At 43.5% G+C, this 27,450-nt stretch overlaps 1 protein-coding gene across 4 annotated transcripts in view; it reads left to right on the top strand.

The window, feature by feature from the left end:
- The window catches only part of LOC133542939 (receptor-type tyrosine-protein phosphatase gamma-like), a 797,325-nt gene that overhangs the window by 749,054 nt on the left and 20,821 nt on the right, over positions 1 to 27,450 (top strand). For all 4 annotated transcript variants that reach the window (XM_061887219.1, XM_061887226.1, XM_061887237.1 and 1 more), the window contains 8 exons: positions 1,875 to 1,971; positions 9,566 to 9,648; positions 10,171 to 10,305; positions 12,543 to 12,677; positions 16,171 to 16,349; positions 20,119 to 20,254; positions 22,903 to 23,049; positions 27,221 to 27,314. In XM_061887219.1, coding sequence (XP_061743203.1) covers positions 1,875 to 1,971; positions 9,566 to 9,648; positions 10,171 to 10,305; positions 12,543 to 12,677; positions 16,171 to 16,349; positions 20,119 to 20,254; positions 22,903 to 23,049; positions 27,221 to 27,314 — 1,006 coding nt within the window. The remainder of the gene's footprint in view (positions 1 to 1,874; positions 1,972 to 9,565; positions 9,649 to 10,170; positions 10,306 to 12,542; positions 12,678 to 16,170; positions 16,350 to 20,118; positions 20,255 to 22,902; positions 23,050 to 27,220; positions 27,315 to 27,450) is intronic.

The raw sequence follows: 27,450 nt of genomic DNA, 5'->3' as shown, positions 1-27,450 counted from the left end.
ACAAAACGGTCTGTTTTTCGTCGCATTTAACATTAAATAAACCCGCTTCAGCACTTAAAACACATGTTGCATGGTAGTGTCAAAATGTAACGAATTGTATCAAACAAATGAAACGTGAAAATATTAAGAAATAAAATATTTCAACTCAAAATTTGTAGTCGCCATTTGACGCCGTATAAGCCGGTAGTTGGTCATAGACGCTTGATTCGTGTGAAAGTCGCGAGCAAACCATTTCTCCACCGGGATAGCTTCTGGTGTGGGCCGACCTCATCTCACAATCAACCAATCAATCAATCAATGGTTATTTATATAGCCCTAAATCACAAATTTCTCAAAGGACTGTATAAACCATTACGACTACGACATCCTCGGAAGAACCCACATAAGGGCAAGTAAAACTCACACCCAGTGGGACGCCAGTGACAATGATGACTATGAGAAACCTTGGAGAAGACCTCAAATGTGGGCAAACCCCCCCCCCCCCCTCTAGGGGACCGAAAGCAATGGATGTCGAGCGGGTCTAACATGATACTGTGAAAGTTCAATCCATAGTGGCTCCAACACAGCCGCGAGAGTTCAGTTCAAAGCGGATCCAAGACAGCAGATAGAGTCCCTTCCACAGGAAACCATCCCAAGCGGAGGCGGAACAGCATCGTAGAGATGTCTCCAACCGATACACAGGCGAGCGGTCCATCCTCGGTCCCGACGAGCGGTCCATCCTGGGTCTCGTCTCTGGACAGCCAGTACTTCATCCATGGTCATCGGACCGGACCCCCTCCACAAGGGAGGGGGGGACAGAGGAGAAAAATAAAAGAAGCGGCAGATCAACTGGTCTAAAAAGGGAGTCTATTTAAAGGCTAGAGTATACAAATGAGTTTTAAGGTGAGACTTAAATGCTTCTACTGAAGTAGCATCTCGAACTGTTACCAGGCCCGAACGGAAAACGCTCTATAGCCCGCAGACTTTTTTGGGGCTTTAGGAATCACTAATAAGCCGGAGTTTTTTGAAACGCAGATTTCTTGCCGGGACATATGGTACAATACAATCGGCAAGATAGGCTGGAGCTAGACCGTGTAGTATTTTATACGTAAGTAGTAAAACCTTAAAGTCACATTTTAAGTGCACAGGAAGCCAGTGCAGGTGAGCCAGTACAGGCGTAATATGATCAAACTTTCTTGTTCTTGTCAAAAGTCTAGCAGCCGCATTTTGTACCAACTGTAATCGTTTAATACTAGACATGGGGATATGTAGTTTCTCTTAAATATCCTTTTTGAAAATGGCCTTACAAATATATGTCTGTTACCTAATCAAAATTTTGTTCTCCTTCTTTGTGAGTACCGGTGAGTTTTCTGTGGCTTTCTATGCCTCGTATGGCTCCGGTGCCACTCCCTGTTTTCACAACTTGTGATTGGATACTCACTTGGGACTCCCAAGTGAATATCCAATCATAGGACGCATACAAGTCAGGAGCAGCTAGAAGGCATTACTGGCAACAACTCGTAATCTGATTGGCTGTTACATTTATCTATCATCCGTATGTGCCCGTTCACTTACAGTGCACAGACATTGTTGATACTGAAGGCCCCGGGCAGATTTGGTACAGCATGGTAACATAAGCTAAATAAATGTTGATTGGATAAAAACTCTAACCCGAAAAAAAAAGCAGTGGAACAATCATAATATGACATGAAGAGAATATGAATACTTTTAGATATATCAAAGGAAAGTAATTAAAAAAATACTATTATCTTTAATTATGATCATGATTTCTGGTTATGTTATTAGGCCAGCAGAGAAGGCTTTGCTGGCCCAGATGGCACACCACTGCCAAAAGTACAAGTATTATGTTTGTCTGTATATGTGTTCTTCTACAGGAGGTTCAGTACTGCACTGCAGATATGAAGACCATGTCGGAGCACTCCAGCACTCCAGACAATAGGCACAAGAACAGATACATCAACATAATGGCCTGTGAGTACAGAAAACAACAGTTTTAGCGGTTATTTTGTTCATAATGTATGGTTTGTGACTATTTAGAAAACAATGTTTAGTGAACTGATCAACTTTCATTAAAGCCAATAACACCGGCTGGCTGTAATTGCTCCTCAATTCCAACAATATTTACATTTAAAGCGTATGGGCTTGGGGGTAATTAGGCTGAAAACCATCCATCCATCCATCCATTTCCTACCGCTTATTCCCCTTTGGGTCACGGTAGGCGCTGGTGCCTATTTCAACTACAATCGGGCGGAAGGCGGCGTACACCCTGGACAAGTCGCCACATCATCGCAGGGCCGGCTGAAAACCAATACATGGATAAAAATGCATGCATTGCCGACTGTAAGTAAGTAAATAAGTAGGTACATTTTATTTATAAAGCGCTTTTCACAGATAAAATCACAAAGCGCTTTACAAAACATTGGTGAAGTAACACAACAATTCAATTTAAAACAACAGTGGCAAGATCATAAAAAGGATGCAAAGTGGATTAAAAATGTTCACATTTTTCTTAAAAGTTTCAACACAGTCAAGATCACGGAGGGACTGGTGCAAGTTGTTCCAGAGTCTGGGAGCTAGAGCCTGGAATGCCAGGTCTCCACGGGTTTTAAAACTGTCAAGAAGTGGTGATGACAAACCCCAAGATGCAGAAATAGCAGGCTTGGTGCAGGAAAACATTATTTTAATTTCCAAAAAAATGCAGGGAAAACAAGAACCAGAAACCAGGAAACAGACAAACTTGAGACAACAAATAGGAACCAGGAAACAGAAAACCATGAACCAAAGAGATCGGCTGACTGCAATTGCTCCTCAACTCCAACAATATTTACATATGAGGCGTATGGGCTTGGGGGTAATTAGGCTGAAAACCGATACATGGATTAAAACGCATGCATTGCCGATTGTTAGTAAGTAAATAAGTAAGTACATTTTATTTATAAAGTGCTTTTCACAGACAAAATCACAAAGCAGAGGTGAAGTGAAACAACAATTCAACTGAAAACAACAGAGGCAACATAATAAAAAGGATGCAAAATGGATTAAAAATGATAGTTAAAAGGTGCATTAACTAAAAGCTTTACCAAAAAGAGAAGTTTTCAAATGTTTCTTAAAAGTTTCAACAATGTCAAGATCATGGAGGGACTGGTGCAAGTGGTTCCAGAGTCTGGGAGATAGAGCCTGGAATGCCAGGTCTCAACGGGTTTTTAAAACTGTCAAGAAGTGGTGGTGACAAACCCCAAGATGCACAAATGACAGGCTTGGTGCAGGAAAACATGATTTTAATTTCCAAAAAAAATGCAGGGAAAACAATAACCAGAAACCAGGAAACGGGCAAACTTGAGACAGCAAACAAGTTAAAGTTAAAGTATGACTGTCACACACACTAAGTGTGGTGAAATGTGTCCTCAGCATCTGACCCGTCCCCTTGATCAACCCCAGGAAGGTGAAGGGAGCAGTGGGGAGCAGCGGTGCGCGCCTGAGGATCATTTTTGGTGATTTAACCCCCAAATTCCAACCCTTGATGCTGAGTGCCAAGCAGGGAGGTTATAGGTCCCATTTTTATAGTCTTTGGTAGGACTCGGCCGGGGTTTGAACTCACAACCTACCGATCTCAGGGCGAACACTTTAACCACTAGGCCACTGTGTAGGTGAAAAAACAGGAAACAAGAAACTAAGGAGAACTGGAGACAGCAAACAGTCTAAAGTGTTCAGCACACAGGAACAGCTCACAGTCCACAGCCTACAGCTGGTAATACTCCACCCCAGACTGGAGGGAGAGGCATGTATGAATAGGAACCTGATTGGCAATCGCCACCAGGTGTGCCAGACTGCCAATCAGGTACAGGTGGGAGAAACAGGCACTCAGGGAGACATGCAGGAAAAGGAACCAAAACAAGAGCGCTGACAGGAAATAAAACAGTGAGAATCCCGACAAAAACAAGTTTTTTGGGATCTTTAGAAGACCCTGGCCTGAAGACCGTAGGCTGCACCCTGAGGAGTAGGGGCATAGCAAGTCAGTGATGTACTGAGGGGCCCCACCATGCAACGCACAGAATGCCAGGACTAAAATCTTAAACTCAATGCGGAATTTAACGAGAAGCCAATGAAGACTGGATAAAACGGGGACGATATGGGCTGTCCTGGGTGCACCAGTCAAAAGTCTGGCAGCCGCATTTTGTACAGTCTGAGGTCTCTTTAGCATTGGCTTGTTGAAGAGAGTGACAAGAGAATTTCAATAGTCAATGCGAGATGAAATGAACGTGTGAATGATCCAATTTTTGACACATTTCTCACTTTAGAAATATTTCTGAGATGACAAAAACAGTTTTTGGTCAGTTGACGACAGTGACCCTCCAAAGACATGGACTGATCAAACACAACCCCAAGGTCTCGGAGGCTGCTTTTAACAGATGCACCCAGAGCACCAAGGGACTGTAGTGCAGTCGCTCCTCTATTTCACAAAATGTCATAACAGAATGCAATAAGTAGACAACAAATAATCCACAAACTCAAACCAAAGAACACAGTCAATTCATGCTCAAAATGAAATTGGGAAATCAACTGTAAACATTTATTTTTTGGGAAAATGACAATGTATCATGAGGCAGCACGGTGGAACAGGGGTTAGTGCTTGTACCCCGCCTTCCGCCTGAATGCAGCTGAGATAGGCTCCAGCACCCCCCACGACCCCAAAAAGGGACAAGCGGTAGAAAATGGATGGATAATGTAGTCTTTTACTACATTATCTGGAAGTCTTTTACATTTATAAAAATAGAATATTAATATGACTCCTTTAATTTGCCTTTTAATCCGGTGTGCCTCATATGCTAAGAATAAAAAAATAAAAAAATTGACCATTCGTCCGCAGTGCGCCTTATATTCCGGTGCGCCCAATGATCCGGAAAATATGGTTGGTCACACAGGACCTTGGCCTGAGGGGCCTTTGAAACCCCCGGATATACTGTACACAAAGACAAATATCTGTGTCTGCTTTTGGATTAGCTGTGACAAAGATTATTAGTATGTAACATTCTTGTTACATTATATGTTTTGCTTGTCACCCTTATTTTACTTTTAAGTCATTCACAGTGCCACCAGCCAATTAAAAAAAATGCACTGCACTCTTTTTTGGACACCCTTGCACTAAATGAAAGGCCAACGATGCCAATGAAAAATATATCCATTACAGAGAGACCTTGGGAAAGTCTCAGAACCCTTGCAAATATCACCACACACAAACCCTCTTCATTATGTACAGTACATAGCGTGTCTCATACAGCTGTGAGCTGTTGTTAACCATCTGCAATGGTCCAGAAGCATTCCATTCTTGTTCAATGGAGTGCATTTAGAAGCAAAGAGCAGGTCTCGGACTGTTAAGTTGTCTGTAAAAGGCCAGTTTGACTATTATTTGGTTTGACTCTTACTTGAACTATAAAGGTTAATGTGCCGGTGCTTTAATAGCCACTTAAAGTAGCATCATTTCAAAAGTAGCAGCAGGCTGAAAGAGGAACTGCACTTTTTTTTTTATTTTAGTTTGCCTATCACTAACAATCATCATAAAAGACAAGACTATGGTGTTATGTACAGGGGGAGTGTAGACGGCACAGACCACAATTTGATTGATTGATTGATTGATACTTTTATTAGTAGATTGCCCAGTTCAGTACATATTCCATAAAATTGACCACTAAATGGTAACACCCGGATAAGTTTTTCAACTTGTTTAAGTCGGGGTCCACGTTAATCAATTCATGGTACAAAGATATACTTTCAGCATGATACAGTCATCACACAGGTTAATCATCATAGTATATACATTGTATTATTTACATTATTTACAATTTGGGGGGTGGGATAAGGAGCTTTGGTTGATATCAGTACTTCATTCATCAACAATTGCATCAACAGAGAAATGGACATTGAAACAGTGTAGGTCTTACTTGGTAGGATATGTACAGCGAGCAAAGAACATAGTGAGTTCAGATAGCATAAGCGCAAGTAAATGCATTAGAAGTACATTTGATTATTTACATTAGGTTATTTACAATCCGGGGAGATGGGATGTGAATGGAGGAGGGTATTAGTAAAGGGTTGAAGTTCCCTGGAGGTGTTGTTTTAAACCGGTTTTGAAGGAATATAGAGATGCACTTACTTTTACACCTGTTGGGAGTGCATTCCACATTGATGTGGCATAGAAAGAGAATGAGTTAAGACCTTTGTTAGATCGGCATCTGGGTTTAACGTGGTTTGTGGAGCTCCCCCTGGTGTTGTGGTTATGGCGGTCATTTACGTTATGGAAATAGTTTGACGGATTTTATAGACTAGGCTCATTGCAAGTTTTTTTACTTTGTCCACCCTGAGCCAGCCCACTTTGGAGAAGTGGGTTGGAGTGAGGTGTGATCTGGGGTGGAGGTCTAAAAGTAACCGGGCTAGCTTGTTTTGGGATGTTTGGAGTCTAGATTGGAGGATTTTGGAGGTGCTGGGGTACCAGGAGGTGCAAGCGTAATTGAAAAAGGGTTGAATGAGAGTTCCCGCTAGAATCTTCAAGGTGCTTTTGTTGACCAGAGAGGAGATTCTGTAGAGGAATCTCGTTCTTTGGTTGACCTTTTTGATTACCTTGGTTGCCATTTTATCACAGGAAAGATTAGCCTCTAGAATGGAACCTGGGTAGGTGATCTCATCTTTCCTGGTGATAACAATGTCACCCGCTTTTATAGTGAAGTCACTGACTTTATTAAGGTTGATATGGGACCCAAACAGGATGGATTCCGTTTTACTTAAGTGTATGGATAGCTTGTTGTCAGCAAGCCAGGTGCAAATATTAAGGAGTTCAGCACTGAGGATTTGTTCCACCTGTGACGTGTCCTTGCCGGATACCAGCAGGGCCGAGTCATCCGAAAACAGGAACTATTCACAGTTGCATGCTGATGGCATGTCATTTACGTATATTAGGATCAGTAAAGGTCCTAATATACTGCCTTGGGGGACTCCACAGCTTACTGAGAGGGGAGGGAACACAGTTTTTACTGTTTCCTCCCCTCCAAGTAAGATTGCATCCAGCTTGATGAGGTTTTATCGAATACGGTTGCTCTAAGTCTGAGCTTATCCAACAGTATAGCGTGGTTAACAGTGTCAGAGGCCTTCTGAATGTCCAGCATGACCATGCCGCAGTATTTGCCTGCGTCCACCTCATGTTTGATGTGGTCGGTCAGATAGAGAAGGCATTTGTCAGTGGAGTGGTTAGTTCTGAAGCCGGATTGGAATTATTACATTAGTCTATTAGTAGCAAGGTATCTATTTTTTCCATTACTTTCGAAATGGAACTGAGAATAGAAACTGGTCGGTAGTTACCAGGTTCTAATTTGCTTCCTTTTTTATAAAGGAATTATAAAGGGTGTAATAAGCTCAATTATTTATTTTATGTTTTTATATATATAATAACAAAACAATTAAAATTATCTAAACACAGACTTGGAGTGTGATCAAAAATCCAAGAGGATGTATGTTGTGAGACAATAGGACATTAATGAGTGTGTTACCGGGAGTGGTGAGTGAGGAAGCAGACAAGTCCAAAAGGGGCTGGGCAGAAGAAGGTCCGGAACACAAGCGGGAGGTCCGTGGGGCTGGAGAGAGATGTTGAGAGGTCCGTGTCCAAAGCGGGTGTCGAGGATCGAGGGAGGGTTCGAGGCACACAGCTCGATCGCGGGAAACAGGGAATGTGCTGCTGGAAAAACAAAGCACATAAAACATGGGAACTGGGAAGACACGCAGAGAGAGAAAGCAAGTACGTGGGAAGGGAGCTAGAGACGCGATAGCTTACTGTAAACAGAGAACTACGTTCCGGCGCTGGATCGTTGGCTGCGTTGGTCCATATAATGTCGAGCCTCATCAGGCCGAGGTGCACCGGTTGCACATTGCCCGCAGCCGTGTAGGCCAATGGTCGCAGTCCAAACAAGGCGCACAAGGGCGTGTTCGGCTGCGCTCTCAGCAGAGCCTCTTGCTACTCCAGCAGCGGAGGGCATGAGTGTATGAGCATGCGCCGTAAAATATGGACTTTTTTTTTTTTGCATTCTAAATATGAAATAAAAGTGATCAAAAGTAATCTTACACTGTAACCTATGGGAGCGGCGCTATTCCACCTACCAAACTCTTAAAAAAACCTCCAAAAACCTCCATTGATGTTTTAGAACATGATGTAAGTATATATGTAATTTAGGTGCAGGCAAGTTTATTTTAACATTTTATATTTACGTATTTTGATCATTTTAAGCATATAGGGTGCATTCATTTAAAATATATATATATATATATATATATATATATATATATATATATATATATATATATATATATATATATATATATATATATTTACTGATTATTACTCACTGCAGACTTCATGAGAGCCAACAAACATAATACAACATCACTTACTGTATAAGGTATGCTGTCAGTAGAATGCAGACTGCTGCAATGTTCAAATATTCCCATTTAGGTAAAGAACGTCTTAAAATCCTCACAAAGAAATGGGGTGGTAGGAGCTGAGGAGATTAAGCCATTTTCGGGTCCTAAATGGTTGTCAAAGTGTACCAACTTGTCGGAATACCTACTCAGACTTATTCTGTCCAGGTGGGATTCATGATTTATATGATCTAGAATAAACTTACAGGGAGCAAGGAAGCAGCAGACCACTCAATGATGTAAACTTAGGGACACATGGTAGTGATCACGGCGCTGCTATATATATAGTGTGTCTGTGTTAGCGCTAATAATAACAATATCACTAATACTTGGTTAATATTCAAGTCACAAAATATAAAATGGAGTATTGTCCCCTCGTCCCATTCTTGCTTGATGTACAGCTTAAGTTGTTCAACAGTCCCCGTTGTGATATTTGACGCCTTATAATGCGCCAAACATTTTCAATGGGAGACAGGTCTAGACTACAGGCAGACCTATTTTACTGCGAAGCATCGTCTTGCTCAAATAAGAAGGGGGGTCCATGAAAAATATGTTGCTTGGATGGCAACATGTGTTGCTCCAAAACCGGTATGTACATTTCACATGAATGGTGCCTTCACAGATGTGTAAGTTATCCATGCCTTAGGCACTAATACACCCCCATACCATCACAGATGCGGGCTTTTGAACTTTGCGCCTATAAGGACGTAGTGTCCTTTGATCCGGAGGACATGTCGTCCACAGTTTCCAAAAACTATTTGAAATGTGGACTCGTCAGACCACAGAACACTTTTCCACTTTGCATCAGTCCATTTTAGATGAGCTTGGGCCGAACAAAGCCGGTGGCGTTTCTGGGTGTTGTTGATAGATGGCTTTTTGGATGATTATTTTTTGGATTTTATGGGAAAAATAGTGTGGCTCCCATTGGCGCCGCTATATGCTTACTTTTATTTACATTTATTTAATATTCATAATGCGATAAAACAAATCCATTTCTCTTCATGTTTTTCATAATGATTGTGAACGGCAGGTATAAGTGCAGTTTTCCTTTATGTTTGTTTTTAATATCGAAATGCTACTTTTGTTTGTCTGTTTTTATGCTCAGATGACCACAGCAGGGTAAAGTTAAGAATGCTGGTCGGCAAGGATTCCAAACACACCGACTACATCAATGCCAACTACGTGGATGTAAGTACCATGGTACGCCATCATCACAGTTCGATACGCACCTCAATATTAAGGTCACGGTTTGGTTCATTGTGGGTACAGAAAGAAGAAAAAAAATACAAAACAGAAAACTAGCTATTGTGTAAACAGCTTTCAATATTTTGTTTTTATTGAAATAAAACCTCTAAACGAATAATACACATAACTACAGAAAGGAATCAGCGTAAATATGCTTGGTAAATGTGACATTTTTGGAATGTTGAAAAAGTGTTTGCCTGAATGGTATACATTGTTTAAGAAATGTGGAAACAAATAAATTTCAAGGGAAATTAGTGGGACCCAAATTGTGGACTTGGGGGAGAACTGAATGTTTTGTTGAAGGAATGGTTTGAACCCTCCATCCATAGAATATTCCAATGGATATAAAAGCTAAGAAATTCACCGTGGTTGTTTAATTGTACTAACCTATACTTATACCTGCCGTAATTTTTGAACATGATGTTTGATATGACACAAAATCAGACTGAATTGTGTCTTTGGCAGGGCTACAATAAGCCTAAGGCTTATATTGCAGCTCAGGGCCCACTCAAGTCGACTTTTGATGATTTCTGGCGAATGGTGTGGGAGCAGAACGCCGGCCTTATTATCATGATCACTAACTTGGTGGAGAAAGGACGGGTATGTGGCACACATGCAACGCTTATGTCACAATGTTTAACTCTCTAAGAACTAATTTTAGCAACACATTAAATGTCCTAAAATGTCCAGCTTTGCTCTTGACTTGAGCTTAAAGGGGAACATTATCACAATTTCAGAAGGGTTAAAACCAATAAAAATCAGTTCCCAGTTACTTATTTTATTTTTCGAAGTTTTTTTAAAAATTTTACCCATCATGGAATATCCCGAAAAAAGGCTTTAAAGTGCCTGATTTTCGCTATCTGTGAAGCAACTGTCCATTTCCCTGTGACGTCATCCAGTGATGCCAATACAAACAAACATGACGGATATCACAGCAAGATATAGCGACATTGGCTCGGATTCAGACTGGGATTTCAGCGGTTTAAGCGAATCAACAGATTACGCATGTATTGAAATGGATGGTTGGAGTGTGGAGGCATATAGCGAAAACGAAATTGAAGAAGAAACTGAAGCTATTTAGCGAATAGATATTGACGCTATTCGACGATCGCCTTCTAACCAACGATTGAGTTTCACAGGATATCCATAAATCTCTGAGCCATGTCTGCCTTATCATCGCCGGTAAAATGTGCAGGAGCAACTTAAATCCGTCGATTGGTAAGTGTTTGTTTGGCAATAAATGTGGGTGGAGGGAAACGCTGGATGTAAATATAGCTACAAATGTAAGTACAGCTAGCCTAAATAGCATGTTAGCATCGGTTAGCTGGCATTCATGCAGCGACCAGATATGTCTGATTAGCACATAAGTCAATAACATCAACAAAACTCACCTTTGTGATTTCATTGACTTTATCATTGGAAATGTATCTGCAGGATATCCATACATCTCTGTGCCATGTCTGCCTTAGCATGTGCAGACCAAACGATCGGGACTTTCGCATCTTGTGACACTGGAGCAACTTAAATCCGTCAATTGGTATGTGTTTGTTTGGCATTAAATGTGGGTGGAGGGAAAGGCTGGATGCAAGTATAGCTACAACTAGCCTAAATAGCATGTTAGCATTGATAAGCATGCCGTGCTAATCGATGCACACTCCACGTAAGACAACTTGAATCCGTCCCTGATCGTGTTGTTACACCCTCCGACAACACACCGACGAGGCATGATGTCTCCAAGGTACGGAAAACAGTTGAAAAAATGGAAAATAACAGAGATGATTTGACTTGGAGTTTGTAAAATGTGTTTGAGAAAATGGCGGACTGACTACCTCAGAGTGCAAATAATAGAAAGGCGTTTAATTCGCCAAAATTCACCCATTTAGAGTTCGGAAATCGGTTAAAAAAATATATGGTCTTTTTTTCGCAACATCAAGGTATATATTGACGCATACATAGGTCTGGTGATAATGTTCCCCTTCAACAGCTTTCTAAGTGATGTCGAGGAAACAAATATCAAAGAATATTGCGTTCCCAAAATCCCAGTGTGTCATGTAAAAAACGTGAAGATGCGAGCTTGTTTACAGAAGCTATTTCTTGCCATTTCAAGTTTAACAAATTTAATGTTTTAATAGTGTATCAAAATAAATCAGAATTCGATACATGCACCCATTATTCTGGTCCCCAATACTCAAAGGTTTTTTCTTTCAATATATATATATATATATATATATATATATATATATATATATATATATATATATATATATATATATATATATATATGTCTTGATTGGATTATCCAGAGAATAGTGCTCGATACCGTGGTAGAGCGCAATATGTAGGTGTGGGAAAAATTACAAGACTACTTCGTCTCTACAGAACTGTTTCATGAGGGGTTCCCTCAATCATCAGGAGATTTCATCAGGAGAAATCTCCTGATGATTGAGGGAACCCCTCATGAAACAGTTCTGTAGAGACGAAGTAGTCTTGTAATTTTTCCCACACCTACATATATATATATATATATATATATATATATATATATTAGGTCAAGAAAAAAAAAAACAGAGGCTATATCTACAAGCCGTTTTCCCTACTCGTCAGGGGATAAAATCCCCTGACAAAACAGGCTTGTAGGGATGATGTAGCCTTGTCCGTTAGAAAGTGCTCAATACCGGGGTAGAGCGGAATTTACGAGCTCGGTCATGGAACGCAATGTGTTTGTAGGTTGAGGTTGAGGTACCACTGTACTGTTTCAACACTAGCACTCATCAAATTGGGTAAGGAAGACTTCTTATTTCATTCCCTTTTAATGTGCATTTATCCTTATTGTACAGAGAAAATGCGACCAGTACTGGCCCACGGAGAACAGTGAAAAATACGGCAACTTGGTAGTCACGTTGAAAAGCACCAACGTTCACGCATGCTACACTGTGCGGCACTTTGTACTGCACAACACAAAAGTGAAAAAGGTAAGGATGCTTGTTGTGGTACCTTAACTACACCAGACTGTTCTTTTTAAATACTTTAATCATCCCATCCATCCATCATCTTCCGCTTATCCGAGGTCGGGTCGCGGGGGCAGCAGCCTAAGCAGGGAAGCCCAGACTTCCCTATCTCCAGCCACTTCGTCTAGCTCTTCCCGGGGGATCCCGAGGCGTTCCCAGGCCAGCCGGGAGACATAGTCTTTCCAACGTGTCCTGGGTCTTCCCCGTGGCCTCCTACCAGCTGGACGTGCCCTAAACACATCCCTAGGGAGGCGTTCGGGTGGCATCCTGACCAGATGCCCGAACCACCTCATCTGGCTCCTCTCGATGTGGAGGAGCAGCGGCTTTACGTTGAGCTCCTCCCGGATGGCAAAGCTTCTCACCCTATCTCTAAGGGAGAGCCCCGCCACCCGGCGGAGGAAAGTCATTTCGGCCGCTTGTACCCGTGATCTTATCCTTTCGGTCATGACCCAAAGCTCATGACCATAGGTGAGGATGGGAACGTAGATCGACCGGTAAATTGAGAGCTTTGCCTTCCGGCTCAGCTCCTTCTTCACCACAACGGATCGATACAACGTCCGCATTACTGAAGACGCCGCACCGATCCGCCTGTCGATCTCACGATCCACTCTTCCCCCACTCGTGAACAAGACTCCTAGGTACTTGAACTCCTCCACTTGGGGCAGGGTCTCCTCCCCAACCCGGAGATGGCACTCCACCCTTTTCCGGGCGAGAACCATGGACTCGGACTTGGAGGTGCTGATTCTCATTCCGGTCGCTTCACACTCGGCTGCGAACCGATCCAGTGAGAGCTGAAGATCCCGGCCAGATGAAGCCATCAGGACTACATCATCTGCAAAAAGCAGAGACCTAATCCCGTGGCCACCAAACCGGAACCCCTCAACGCCTTGACTGCGCCTAGAAATTCTGTCCATAAAAGTTATGAACAGAATCGGTGACAAAGGACAGCCTTGGCGGAGTCCAACCTTCACTGGAAACGTGTCCGACTTACTGCCAGCAATGCGGACCAAGCTCTGACACTGATCATACAGGGAGCGGACTGCCACAATAAGACATTCCGATACCCCATACTCTCTGAGCACTCCCCACAGGACTTCCCGAGGGACACGGTCGAATGCCTTCTCCAAGTCCACAAAGCACATGTAGACTGGTTGGGCAAACTCCCATGCACCCTCAAGAACCCTGCCGAGAGTATAGAGCTGGTCCACAGTTCCACGACCAGGACGAAAACCACACTGTTCCTCCTGAATCCGAGGTTCGACTATCCGGCGAAGCCTCCTCTCCAGTACACCTGAATAAACCTTACCGGGAAGGCTGAGGAGTGTGATCCCACGATAGTTGGAACACACCCTCCGGTCCCCCTTCTTAAAGAGAGGGACCACCACCCCGGTCTGCCAATCCAGAGGTACCGCCCCCGATGTCCACGCGATGCTGCAGAGTCTTGTCAACCAAGACAGCCCCACAGCATCCAGAGCCTTAAGGAACTCCGGGCGGATCTCATCCAACCCCCGGGGCCTTGCCGCCGAGGAGCTTTTTAACTACCTCAGCGACCTCAGCCCCAGAAATAGGAGAGTCCACTACAGATTCCCCAGGCACCGCTTCCTCAAAGAAAGACGTGTTGGTGGGATTGAGGAGGTCTTCGAAGTATTCCCTCCACCGATCCACAACATCCGCAGTCGAAGTCAGCAGAACACCATCCGCACCATACACGGTGTTGATAGTGCACTGCTTCCCCTTCCTGAGGCGCCGTATGGTGGTCCAGAATCGCTTCGAAGCCGTCCGGAAGTCGTTTTCCATGGCTTCCCCGAACTCTTCCCATGTCCGAGTTTTTGCCTCCGCGACCGCTAAAGCTGCACACCGCTTGGCCCGTCGGTACCCGTCCACTGCCTCCGGAGTCCTATGAGCCAAAAGAACCCGATAGGACTCCTTCTTCAGCTTGACGGCATCCCTCACTGCTGGTGTCCACCAACGGGTTCTGGGATTACCGCCACGACAGGCACCAACAACCTTGCGGCCACAGCTCCAATCAGCCGCCTCGACAATAGAGGTTCGGAACATGGTCCACTCGGACTCAATGTCCCGCACCTCCCTCGTGACATGTTCAAAGTTCTCCCGGAGGTGTGAATTGAAACTCTCTCTGACAGGAGACTCTGCCAGACGTTCCCAGCAGACCCTCACAATGCGCTTGGGCCTGCCAGGTCTGTCCGGCATCCTCCCCCACCATCGCAGCCAACTCACCACCAGGTGGTGATCGGTAGAAAGCTTCGCCCCTCTCTTCACCCGAGTGTCCAAAACATAAGGCCGCAAATCCGATGACACAACTACAAAGTCGATCATGGAACTGCGGCCTAGGGTGTCCTGGTGCCAAGTGCACATATGGACACCCTTATGTTTGAACATGGTGTTTGTTATCGACAAACTGTGACGAGCACAAAAGTCCAATAACAAAACACCACTCGGGTTTAGATCCGGGCGACCATTCTTCCCAATCACGCCTCTCCAGGTTTCACTGTCGTTTCCAACATGAGCGTTGAAGTCTCCCAGTAGGACAAGGGAATCACCCGGAGGAGCACTTTCCAGTACTCCCTCGAGTGTACCCAAAAAGGGTGGGTATTCTGAACTGCTGTTTGGTGCGTAAGCACAAACAACAGTCAGGACCCGTCCCCCCACCCGAAGGCGAAGGGAAGCTACCCTCTCGTCCACTGGGTTGAACTCAAACGTACAGGCTTTGAGCCGGGGGGCAACCAGAATTGCCACCCCAGCCCGTCGCCTCTCACTGCCGGCAACGCCAGAGTGGAAGAGGGTCCAGTCCCTCTCGAGAGAACTGGTTCCAGAGCCCTTGCTGTGCGTCGAGGTGAGTCCGACTATATCCAGCCGGAACTTCTCTACCTCGCGCACTAGCTCAGGCTCCTTCCCCCCCAGTGAGGTGACGTTCCACGTCCCAAGAGCTAGCTTCTGTAGCCGAGGATCGGACCGCCAAGTGCCCTGCCTTCGGCTGTCGCCCAGCTCACAATGCACCCGACCTCTATGGCCCCTCCTATGAGTGGTGAGCCCATTGGAGGGATGACCCACGTTGCCTCTTCGGGCTGTGCCCGGCCGGGCCCCATGGGAACAGGCCCGACCACCAGGCGCTCGCCATCGTGCCCCAACTCCGGGCCTGGCTCCAGAGCGGGGCCCCGGTGACCCACGTCCGGGCGAGGGAAATCTGGGTTCATTTCGTTGTAATTCCATAGAAGTCTTTGAGCTGCTCTTTGTCTGATCACTCACCTAGGACCTGTTCTCTTGGGAGACCCTACCAGGGGGCATGAAAACCCCCAGACAACATAGCTCCTAGGAGCTATGTTGTCCACTTTGGAAAAATTCAAATTTTGCAAGTGTTTTTGTGAGCCTTTTATATTTTGTTTCCTCCTCGATGGTTTTGCAATCTTTTACACTATTCGTCCTTTTTGCCATGCAGGGTGCAAAGGGGAACACAAAGGCAGGACGGACCCAAAATGAGCGTACAGTGCTGCAGTACCATTACACGCAGTGGCCCGACATGGGTGTTCCTGAGTACACCTTGCCCCTGCTAACATTTGTCCACAGGTCCTCGGCTGCTCAGACAATCGACATGGGCCCCATGGTGGTACATTGCAGGTAAAAATGTACTAAAAAAAAAAAGTGACAACATTGTGAAACAGCATTTTTGAATTTGGAACTTATAAAACCTGAGAACCCTCGTGTTTTTGGCAGAAATGCTTTGCAGCTATTTAATCAGTCCAGATAATACGTGCATAATGCATCTCTAAAACAGAGTATAACACCAGCAGTAATAAGGTATTGCACCTTTCAATCAAACGTTTTGGTAACATTTTAGTATGGGGAACATTAGTTGCTTATTAACATGCAAATGAGTAACTTATTGGCTGTTAATTAGTCATTTTAAAGTACTTATCAATGCCTTATTCTGCATGGCCTTATTATACAACCAGTAAGCCATTAACTAAGAGTCTTCCCTAACTCTAACCCCAACCCCAACCTTAACCCTGACCCTGAACCTGACCTTGACCCTAACCCTAACCCTAACCCTATGTTAATAAGCAACTTGTCAGGTTCAAACACTGATGACATCTATTAAACAGACAAAGAAGCAAGGAATCAAACAGACAGAATTAAATTTGGCTCAATGAGGAGAAACACATAGACACTGTACAGTGTCGTCCCACGCTCTGACAAAAGATTGTATGTGTCAGAGTTATTTGGTGATGAACCCCAAGATGCAGAGATGGAGGGAGGCATTTTGCAGGAAAACATAGTTTAATTAAATACTAAGACAAAAACAAAACCAAAAGGGTACAAACACAAAGCGCGCACGAGGCGGGTAATCAAACAAAAGGAGCTAGCCTGGGAGCTAGAAAATAACGAACAGGAGCTTAGCGTGGAAGCTAACGGGTAGCGAACAGGCAAACAGAAGTCGTACTTGTATAATGAAAAATAAAACGGAAGCAGGGAACCAAAAAACAGTAAGCTACAAACATCAACTGAACATAGCTTACCGCTACGCTGCAAAGACAAGGTACGACACGACAGGAGCGATAACACATCACAAGAGCGACTAGACGTGACATCGACAAGACAATACAAATGACAATACAATGATCCAGCCCTGACTGGAGCAAAAAACAGGTCTTAAATAGTGGCTGGCTGATTGATCCCAGGTGTGGCCAGGTGCCAATAAGCCACAGCTGAGGGTTACACAGCAGTCCGGGAGACAAACAGGAAACAGAACCAAAATAAGAGTGCTCACAGGAACTAAAGACAAATGCAGAGGAAAAACTAAGACATAGACCAAAACTGTCAGGGACAAGCCTGACAGTACACCTCGTCTTTTATTTGGACTTTCCCTGATTACATGGCAACAGCTGTTTCCAAGGGAGGGGGGTCGTAAACAGCCATCGCCTTGGTTACAAAACAGTTCAAAGAAAAGGTCGTAAAAAAGTTCAAAGAAAAGGTGCCTGGAGATTGTGTCAGCTACTGCTTCCTCTCCGCTTTGTAGATCTCGGGTCAAGACAATATCGTTCTGTGGATTACAATACATCAAAGAAACCGAAGCCTTCATGTTGCTCCCCACCCTAAAAAGTGGAGTTTTACAAGCCTTCTGCTTGGTAGGATCAAAGACAGCTTTTGTATGCTCGCCGGGAACTCATATAATTAATGGTTCATATGTTTCCCATACTAAAGTGTTACCAACTTTATTTATAAAGTGTTTTTCATACATACGTTTGTACAAGAAATGCAACGCAGAGGTCTTTACAGCGTTAAAAACAATACCCCGGTCACCCATAACCCTCGTAATTACATACATACGCACGCACACAGACACCAAACACAAACACACACACAAAACATACACACATATGCAACTACGTGGACAAATGATTGCATGGCTGAGTATAGAGGAGACATTTGAGTAAACACTATCACAGGAGCCATCTGCACGGCCGATAACCCCTGAGGCAGATGGCTCATTTGAGGAACATTGGAAAATAAAAGTAATAAAACTTGTATAATAGTAAGAACCACGAGTAGAGATAAAGAATAAAATACAAGTAGGAGGTATGAAGATTGATAGAAAAAATAAAATGAATAAACAGTAAATAAATAAATAAAACGAAATTAAATATTGCATAACTAATAGGGTAAAAGGTAAATTACAAATGACTTCAATAAAATAATTCATAGCCTGCTCTTAAAAATATGAACATTAACCCCCAGGTCTTAATTTGCCCAGGTCTGCTCTGGATGGCAATATAAGTCCATACTCAGAGCTCATTGTCAAATTGCAGTACTGTTTTAATTAATAACTACCATATTTTCCAGACTATAAGGCGCACTTAAAATCCTTCTTTTTACTCAAAACTCGACAGTGCGCCATATAACCCGGTGCGCCTGAAGTACGGAATGATTCTGGTTTTGCTTACCAACTTTGAAGCAATTCTATGTGGTTCATGGTGTAATGGTAAGTGTGACCATTAGATGGCAGTCACTCATAAGAGATACATATGGACTGCACTATGAGGGCAATATGGCTCAAGTAAACAACACAGACCATTTTATATGTTCCATTGAAATTATAGAGCATTATGCACGGCGCTCAAAAATCCATCAACATGGTTTAGTATGACTTTGGGAAGCTATGTAGCCACACCGCTTGATGGATTGTAATGTACTTCAATATAGGAGTATTATTAAGAAGTGTGTGTGTATAATGTTAGGTATATTACCTGGTGTTTTGTTTCGCAATATTATGCAAAACCAACCTTTCTTACCTTCTGGTATTTGCTGATCTTCATTTAATTTCTGCATAAGTTATGAAAATGTGCGCGCGTCCGCCTTTGTAGTCTGTGGGAACAACGTAGTCAATAAGCGTCTTCATTTTCTCCATCTTGTTGTTATGGGACATTCATCCTCCGCTGTTGCCATTTCTAATATAAAGTAGTGTATAGTTCTTACTTGTATCTGTCAGTAAACTCGCCAGGAAAGCGCTAAAAGATACCGGTCTAGTGAGTTTACATTTTCCACCCAAGGAACTTTGGTTATTAGAGAGTTCCGGTCGGAAAGTTTTTCACTGGACACATTTCTGGCGGATGGGGAGATGCTGCTCCGTTATCGATTGAAGTAAAGTCTGAATGTGATTGAACCTGTTAGCGCCATCTTTTGACATTCCTTCCACTCCCGTCCTTGCACGCTACACCGCTACAACAAAGATGACGGGGAGAAGACGCTGACGAAAGTGAGCCACTGTTAAACATTTATGCATTTAATCAAGTGCACCTTATATATAAAAAAAAAATCGAAAATTAATCAGCAGTGCGCCTTATAATACGATGAGCCGTATGGTCCGAAAAATACTGCAATAATAGCAATGACTGATTATACTGACAGAAACTCTGCATGTCGTCCACAAGTTGCAGACATTCTCCTTTTGTTTTGTGCTTGGAAAGTCTCAACCACTAGTGCTGAACTTGGGTAAATGTTAGAAACAGCCCGAGACCTAATCATTCCTCTTCTGGTAAAATCCCTGAACAAGCAGATTTTTACACTTATCCAGTCGAATGGAACACTTAAAGTCTCCTATTTATTCTGGTACCAAGATCATCCATCCTTGTAGATGCAGAGAAATAAATGGGCAAATGGCCCCATGTTTAAAAGATTAATTGCTTTGATGGAAACCTAAATGCCACTGCTTTACAAAGACATTTGCTTAGTCATTTTTCTGCAACCCTGCTAACTTACCCAAACCCTAATCAAAACACAGCCTGCCTTACCTCACCATTTACAGTCAAACAAGGACAAATCTTTTTGCATTTATTTAAATTGCCTATTTACTCTGCTGACTGTTGTGTTGTGTTGTGTTGTGTTGCAGTGCGGGAGTGGGTCGGACAGGTACCTATATAGTCATTGACAGCATGCTGAAGCAAATCGAAGACAAGAGCTTGGTTAACGTCCTGGGCTTTCTCAAACACATACGCACCCAGCGCAACTACCTTGTCCAGACGGAGGTTTGTTGGTTATGTATATGTTTAAAGTACACACATCCTGTATATGTCAACAACCCATCAAAGTCAACCAACCCATTAGGTCTACATAAAATCTGCACCCAAAGGGGTCATTTTTTTTATGAACAATTGGTCCAATTATGTCGATGTCCATACCAGGGGTCGGCAACCCAAAATGTTGAAATAGACATATTGGAGCCGTAAAAAAACTTAAAGGTCTACTGAAATGAGATTTTCTTCTTCAAACGGGAATAGCAGGTCCATTCTATGTGTCATACTTGATCATTTCGCGATATTGCCATATTTTTGCTGAAAGGATTTAGTAGAGAGCATCGACGATAAAGTTCGCAACTTTTGGTTCCTAATGAAAAAGTCCTGCCTTTACCGGAAGTATGTGCGCGTGACGTCACGAGTTGCAGGGCTCCACACATATTCACATTGTTTTTAATGGGAGCCACCAGCAGTAAGAGCAATTCGAACCGAGAAAGCAACAATTTCCCCATTAATTGGAGCAGGGTTGAAAGATTTGATAATGAAGGACTAGAAAAAAAAATAAAAAAAATAAACAAAGCGATGGCTCCGGGCGGCGGCAGTGTGAGCGTTTCAGATGTAGACAGACACATTTACTAGGATAATTCTGGAAGATCCCTTATCTGCTTATTGTTTTAATAGTGTTTTAGTGAGATTTTAAAGATTGTAAAAACATACCTCGAGGTCGGGTGGCTGCGGTGAAAATGCAGTGTCTCAGAGAGGAGCCGAGGAGCCAAGCTCACAGCTGCCTTTTAAACAGCTGCTGCAGGACGACGAATAATCCAATTATTTCTCAGGTAAGATATATATCACAATATCCCCATCCAAAAACATGCTGGTTGACGTAGAGAAAACATTTTCGCATGACCGCTCTGTGTGAAAGCTTCACAACAAACAAAGAAACACCAGCTGTGTCTTGGTGCTAAAGACAGCTGCAATCCACCACTTTCCACCAACAGCATTGTTCTTTATAGTCTCCATTATTAAATGAACAAATTGCAAAAGATTCAGCAACACAGATGTCCAAAATACTGTGTAATTACACCATGAACAGGGACGACTTTTAGCCGTGTTTGGTGCAGCGCTAACATTTCCTTACGCGTCATCATTCCGCGACGTTTTCAACAAGAAACTCGCGGGAAATTAAATATTGCAATCAAGCAAACTAAAAAGGCCTTATTGGCATGTGTTACAATGTTAATATTTCATCATTGATATGATAAACTATCACACTGCGTGGTCGGTAGTAGTGGGTTTCAGTAGGCCTTTAAAAATGTTATAATGAAGACAACACATTATGTAAGTGTCTATAGTAGCCTACTGTCAAAATGAGTTTGTGTCATAGGCTGACACAAATCTTAATAGGCAGAAATGTTGAAATGTAATATTTATTTGACACATTTTTACAACATTGGAAAACATTACTGAAATGGAGGCTTCTCGGAGGGTGAAATAACTCCTGGAAATGACTGGCTTAGAATGGCCGAAGGTATAAATGTGTGTCCAAGTTAAAGGAAACGGCAGGCTGTCTTCTTCTAGTGGATTTATTACAATATTTGCTGTGGTCTGGAACAACATGGCACACAGACAACTCTCACAAATGCGGCCAATATTACAAACAGATAATGTGTCACGAGACATGGAAAAGTAAACTGAATACGCAGAGGACATAAGTAAAGGAAATTAAATGAGTAAAAATTTTTCCTACAAGTGTGGCATAATGATGTACATACAGCTAGCCTAAATAGCATGAATTGATTAACGTGGGCCCCCAACTTAAACAAGTTGAAAAACTTATTTGGGTATTACCATTTAGTGGTTAATTGCACGGAATATGTACTGTACTGTGCAATCTACTAATAAAAGTCTCAATCAATGAATCAATCAAAGCATCGGTTAGCTTGCAGTAATGCAGTGACCAAATATGCTCGATCAGCACTCCACACAAGTCATTAACATCAACAAAGCTTACCTATGCACAGCATAAAACATTTGGTGGACAAAATGAGACACACATCTTTCTGTGGCAGCGTGGAATAAATTTACCTAAATTAAATGTATTTAATTAAACTTGGTGGTTTTCCTTCTTCAAGTTGGGTATAGATCTTCACCATGAACTAAACTCTTTTTTTTTAGTTAATTAATTCACGTCAGAATCAGACATAGTTTATTAATCCCCGAGGGGAAATTAAAATTTTCAGCACAATCCCATTCAAGATCAGAAGAACATTACAGAGGGACAGAACAGGATCGCTGACGGGTCTGCCAAATTCCGGCGCCCCTTACAAAAAGTGGGGGGGAATGGGAGAAAAAAATAAAAGATTAAAATGAAATAAAATAAAAAAACATCGGTCTAAGCCTGGGCCACTGGAGAGGGGTTCAAGGGAAAAAAACAAAAAACAACAACTCATAAACATAGTAGACATAAACTAAGTAAAATGACATTTCCTCCGGGCCCCTGCTTCTGACGTCAGCACGCCCACATTTTGGAGCTAAAACTGGGCGTTCCGAAATGTGTTGAAACTTAAAATCAATATTGAGTCTATGTTGGGGGGAATTTTTACCTGTGTGTTTTACTTTATTCGACATTCCAACTTTATCACTTTGCTTGGCTGACTCAGGAGCAGTACATATTCGTCCATGACGTCCTGATGGAGTCCATTTTGGGCCGGGAGACCGAAGTAGCAGCCAAACACCTTCACCACTTCACAAACACCGGCATGACCCAAGGACACGGTGCCCGGACACGTGTTGAAACACAGTTCCAGGTAAAGGGATTTGTTCATTTTTGACATGCATACAGTATATTTAGGAATGAAGCGCACATGATGGTGATTGCTCAACAACAATAATTCTTGTCCACATTAAGAAGAATGTCAGCTAAGACCTAAATATTATTGATAGTACAAAACCCAAAACCGGTGAAGTTGGCATGTTGTGTAAATGGTAAATAAAAACAGAATACAATGATTTGCAAATCCTTTTCGAATTATATTTAATTGAATAGACTTCAAAGACAAGATATGTAATGTTCCAACTGAATCTTGTCTTTGAAGTCTATTCAATTAAATATAATTCGAAAAGGATTTGCAAATCATTGTATTCTGTTTTTATTTACCATGTACACATCGTGCCGACTTCACTGGTTTTGGGTTTTGTAAAACTGTAATTATGCCGCTCAATGTGAGGGTAAACACCATGACATGGTTGAGCGCGAGTGTTCCGGACAGCGCGGTTCAACTGGAGGGCTTTCATCTTCTCCGCGCGGACTGAGACGCGCGGGTCTGCGGCAAAAGAAGAGGCCGTGGAGTCTGCTTCTTTATCAACAACAAGTGGTGTACAGACGTGACGGTGATATCCCAACACTGCTCTCCTGCTCTGGAATATCTTTTCATTCACTGTAAGCCCTTTTACTCACCGCGTGGGATTGTTTCATTCATTCCGGTGGCTGCCTACATACCGCCCAGCGCAGACGTGCGTGACGCTCAGCGCACGCTTGCAGACCAGATCTTACATGTGGAACGGTCTTTTCTGGACTCCCTTGTTATCGTGATGGTAAATTTAACAAGGGAAATCTGACCTAGGAATTACCCAAGTATAGACAATTCATTAAATGCCCGACCAGAGAGGAGAACATTTTGGATAACTGTTACACCACAGTAAGCAAGGCATATCATGCAGTCCCGCGTGCTCCCCTTGGACTAGTACAGGGGCGCTCACACTTTTTCTGCAGGCGAGCTACTTTTCAATTGACCAAGTCGAGGAGATCTACCTCATTCCTATTTATAATTTATATTTATTTATTTATGAAAGAGACATTTCTGTTAACAAGTTAATGGTGTTTAATGATAATACAAGCATGTTTAACACACATAGATTCCTTTCTTTCATGAAGACAAGAATATAAGTTGGTGTATTTGATTCTGATGACTTGCATTGATTGGAATTAGACAGTGGTGCTGATAACGTCCGCATTTTCAAATGGAGGAAAAAAAAGTCCTCCTTTCTGTCCAATACCACATGAAAGTGGTTGGATTTGGCATCTCATTTGTCCAACTTGCATACTCGTTTTTAAACACTTTGTTATGAGAGTAGCATATGTGTGTGGCCCTTTAATGTCTGGCAGCAGGTGAGTGACGTCAGTGACTGTGCGGGTGGGCAAGCAAGTGAGAAAGCGGTCGCTGAGGGCGGGAGAGAAATACATTGGCATCAAACTCCGTAGCTTGCTAGCTTGTGCACGCTAGCTTTCTGAGACTCTTATTTTGTTAGCACAGGCAGGATGAAACAGGTATTTTATGGTGAAGACAGGAACTGTGCTGTCGGTCTTTAGAGTTTTGACAGTAGGTACGGAGTCTCTAGAAATAAAATGTCTTCCTCTGCGTTCACCCTGTTAGGGATTTTTTTCTTAAATATGAGCTCGCAGCAGCCAGCGTCATCTCACAAGATCCTCGGGTGCCGAGAATGTCAAACAACTGACGAAAGTGAAGTCTTGGTATGATTGATGGTTGCTCATTTTTATCTCTATTTTTTAATGCCTGGCTTGAGATCGACTGACACACCACACCCTCCGAGATCGACCAGTCCATCGCGATCGACGTAATGGGCACCCCTGGACTAGTAGATCACGTAATGGTGCACTTAATCCCTTCATACAGACAGAAACTGAAAATGACTAGACCTGTTATGAAGACCATTAAGTGTTTCACCGCTGAAGCTGTGGATGAGCTGCGCGCATGTTTGGAGACGACAGACTAGGAGGCAATTGGAGCGGCCACAGACAATCTGGACGAGTATACGCACACTGTGACCTCATACATACAGTTCAATGAGGCGCGCATAATTCCAACGCGCACCAGAGCTTGTTATAAAAACGACAAGCCCTGGTTCACACCCAAGCTGTGATAACTGCGCAAGAAAAATTACATTGCGTGGAGGAGCGAGGAGCGGAGTACCTACAGAGAAGCCAAGTACCACTTCAACAGGGAAGTGAAGAAAGCTAAATCTGTCTACTCTAACCGTCTACAGGAACAGTACCGCTCCAATGACTCTGCAGCCATGTGGAGAGGATTAAGGGCCCTTACGAACTATAAACCCAAAGCCCCCCAGGCCCTGAATGACCGGACTCTCGCTCAGGACCTCAACACACATTACTGTCGTCACGAACGGCCTTCAGCTCATCAAAGCGCTACCCCTCCCCCCCACTTTCACCCCCCCCCCCCCCCCCACTAACTCCAGCACTACATTAAAGGACTTAAAGGACTAAGAACATCATAGGACTTCACCAAAGGCCCTCTCCATCCAAAAGGAGGATGTACGCCGGCAGTTCTTGAAGCTGAACATGCGGAAGGTCTGATGGTGTCTCCCCCTCCACCTTGAGACACTGTGCGGATCAGCTGGCTCCTGTCTTCACTGACATTTTAACACCTCTCTGGAGCTATGCCGCGTGCCGTCCTGTTTCAAGACCTCCACCATCGTCCCTGTCCCCGAAAAAGCTCGGATCACAGGACTTAATGACTACAGGCCGGTGGCGCTGACGTCTGTGGTCATGAAGTCCTTTGAGCGCTTGGTCCTGCCCCACCTCAAGGACATCACCGCCCCCCTCCTGGACCCACTGCAGTTCGCCTAAAGAGCCAACAGGTCTGTGGATGATGCAGTGAACCTGGCCCTCCACTTCATCCTGGAGCATCTGGACTCCCCAGAAACCTACGCGAGGATCCTGTTTGTGGACTTCAGCTCTCCCTTCAATACCATCCTCCCTGTACTGCTACGAGACAAGCTCTACCAGCTCAGTGTGCCCGACTCCCTCTGCAGTTCGATTAATGACTTCCTGACGGTCAGAAGACAGCACGTGCGGCTGGGGAAGATTGTCTCGGACAGTCGTACCACTAACACTGGTACTCCTCAGGGCTGTGTACTTTCCCCCTGGCTCTTCTCCCTTTATACAAACTTTTGCACCTCCAGTCACTAGTCGGTGAAGTTGCTCAAGTTTGCGGACGACACTACTCTCATCGGGCTCATCTCGGATAGCGACGAGTTTGCCTACAGGAGATAGGTGGACCGGCTGGCGTCCTGGTGCAGCCTCAACAACCTAGAGCTGAACGCCCAAAAAACAGTGGATATGATCATGGACTTCAGGAAAGTCACAGCCCCACCATCCCCCCTCACCTTGTTTGACTCTCCCAACCCCGTCTCCATTGTGGATTCCATCCGTTTCCTGGGCACCAGCATCACCCAGGACCTCAAGTGAGAGCCGACCATCAGCTCCCTCATCAAGAAGGCCCAGCAGAGTATGTACTTCCTGCGGCAGCTGAAAAAACTGAAAGTGCCGACTAAGATGCTGGTGCAGTTCTACTCAGCAGTCATCGAGTCCATCCTCACCTCCTCCATCACCGTGTGGTTCCCCGGCGCCACAGTCCGGGACAAGCATCGACTGCAGCGCATGGTACGTGCTGCTGAGAAAATGATTGGCTGCAAACTCCCAGCCCTCCAGGACCTGTTCTCCTCCAGGACCAGGAGGCGTGTGGGTCGGATCACAGCTGACTCTTCTCACCCTGGACACAAAATATTCTCCCCTCTTCCCTCAGGCGGAAAACTACTGTCCGTCCAGACCCACACCTCCCGCCACACTGAACAGTTTTTTCCCCTCAGCCATCAGAACAATACCAAGATCTGATAGCTCAATTACAGCTCATTATATTCTCTTCTGTGTTATATGTATTTTATGTTGCACAATTGCGCTAGGTAAAATTCATAGTTTGTGAACCCGTTCTCAAACAATGGCAGTAAAAAAAAAACTTTTCTTATTCTGATAAAGGGCAAACAGCTTGATTTGTCACTTTAAAAAAATAAGCATACAACTGTCAGAGACATTAAAAATTGATCCATCTTTTTGGGAAATGTTCACAAAGTCTGACAGTCAATCTTTGCTGTACGTTTCAGTTGGTTACAGAGTGCAATACCAGATATGCAGATTGCTGCAGTGCCCAAAAGGAGTGCAACAAAGAGAAAAATCGAATTTCCTCCGTGGTGCCATGTAAGTCTTTTATTTTGGTTACATTAATGCAATTATCTTAGGTAGGAACATCCAGCACATAATAATTATCTAGCTGTTACAGTATATAATGTGTATACATTGTCTATTAAGGGTTACATTAAACAAAAAAATTAGA

Source organism: Nerophis ophidion, linkage group LG02, assembly GCF_033978795.1.
Source record: "Nerophis ophidion isolate RoL-2023_Sa linkage group LG02, RoL_Noph_v1.0, whole genome shotgun sequence".
NCBI classification, from domain to species: domain Eukaryota; kingdom Metazoa; phylum Chordata; class Actinopteri; order Syngnathiformes; family Syngnathidae; genus Nerophis; species Nerophis ophidion.
This window is presented reverse-complemented; position numbering and strand designations above follow the sequence as displayed.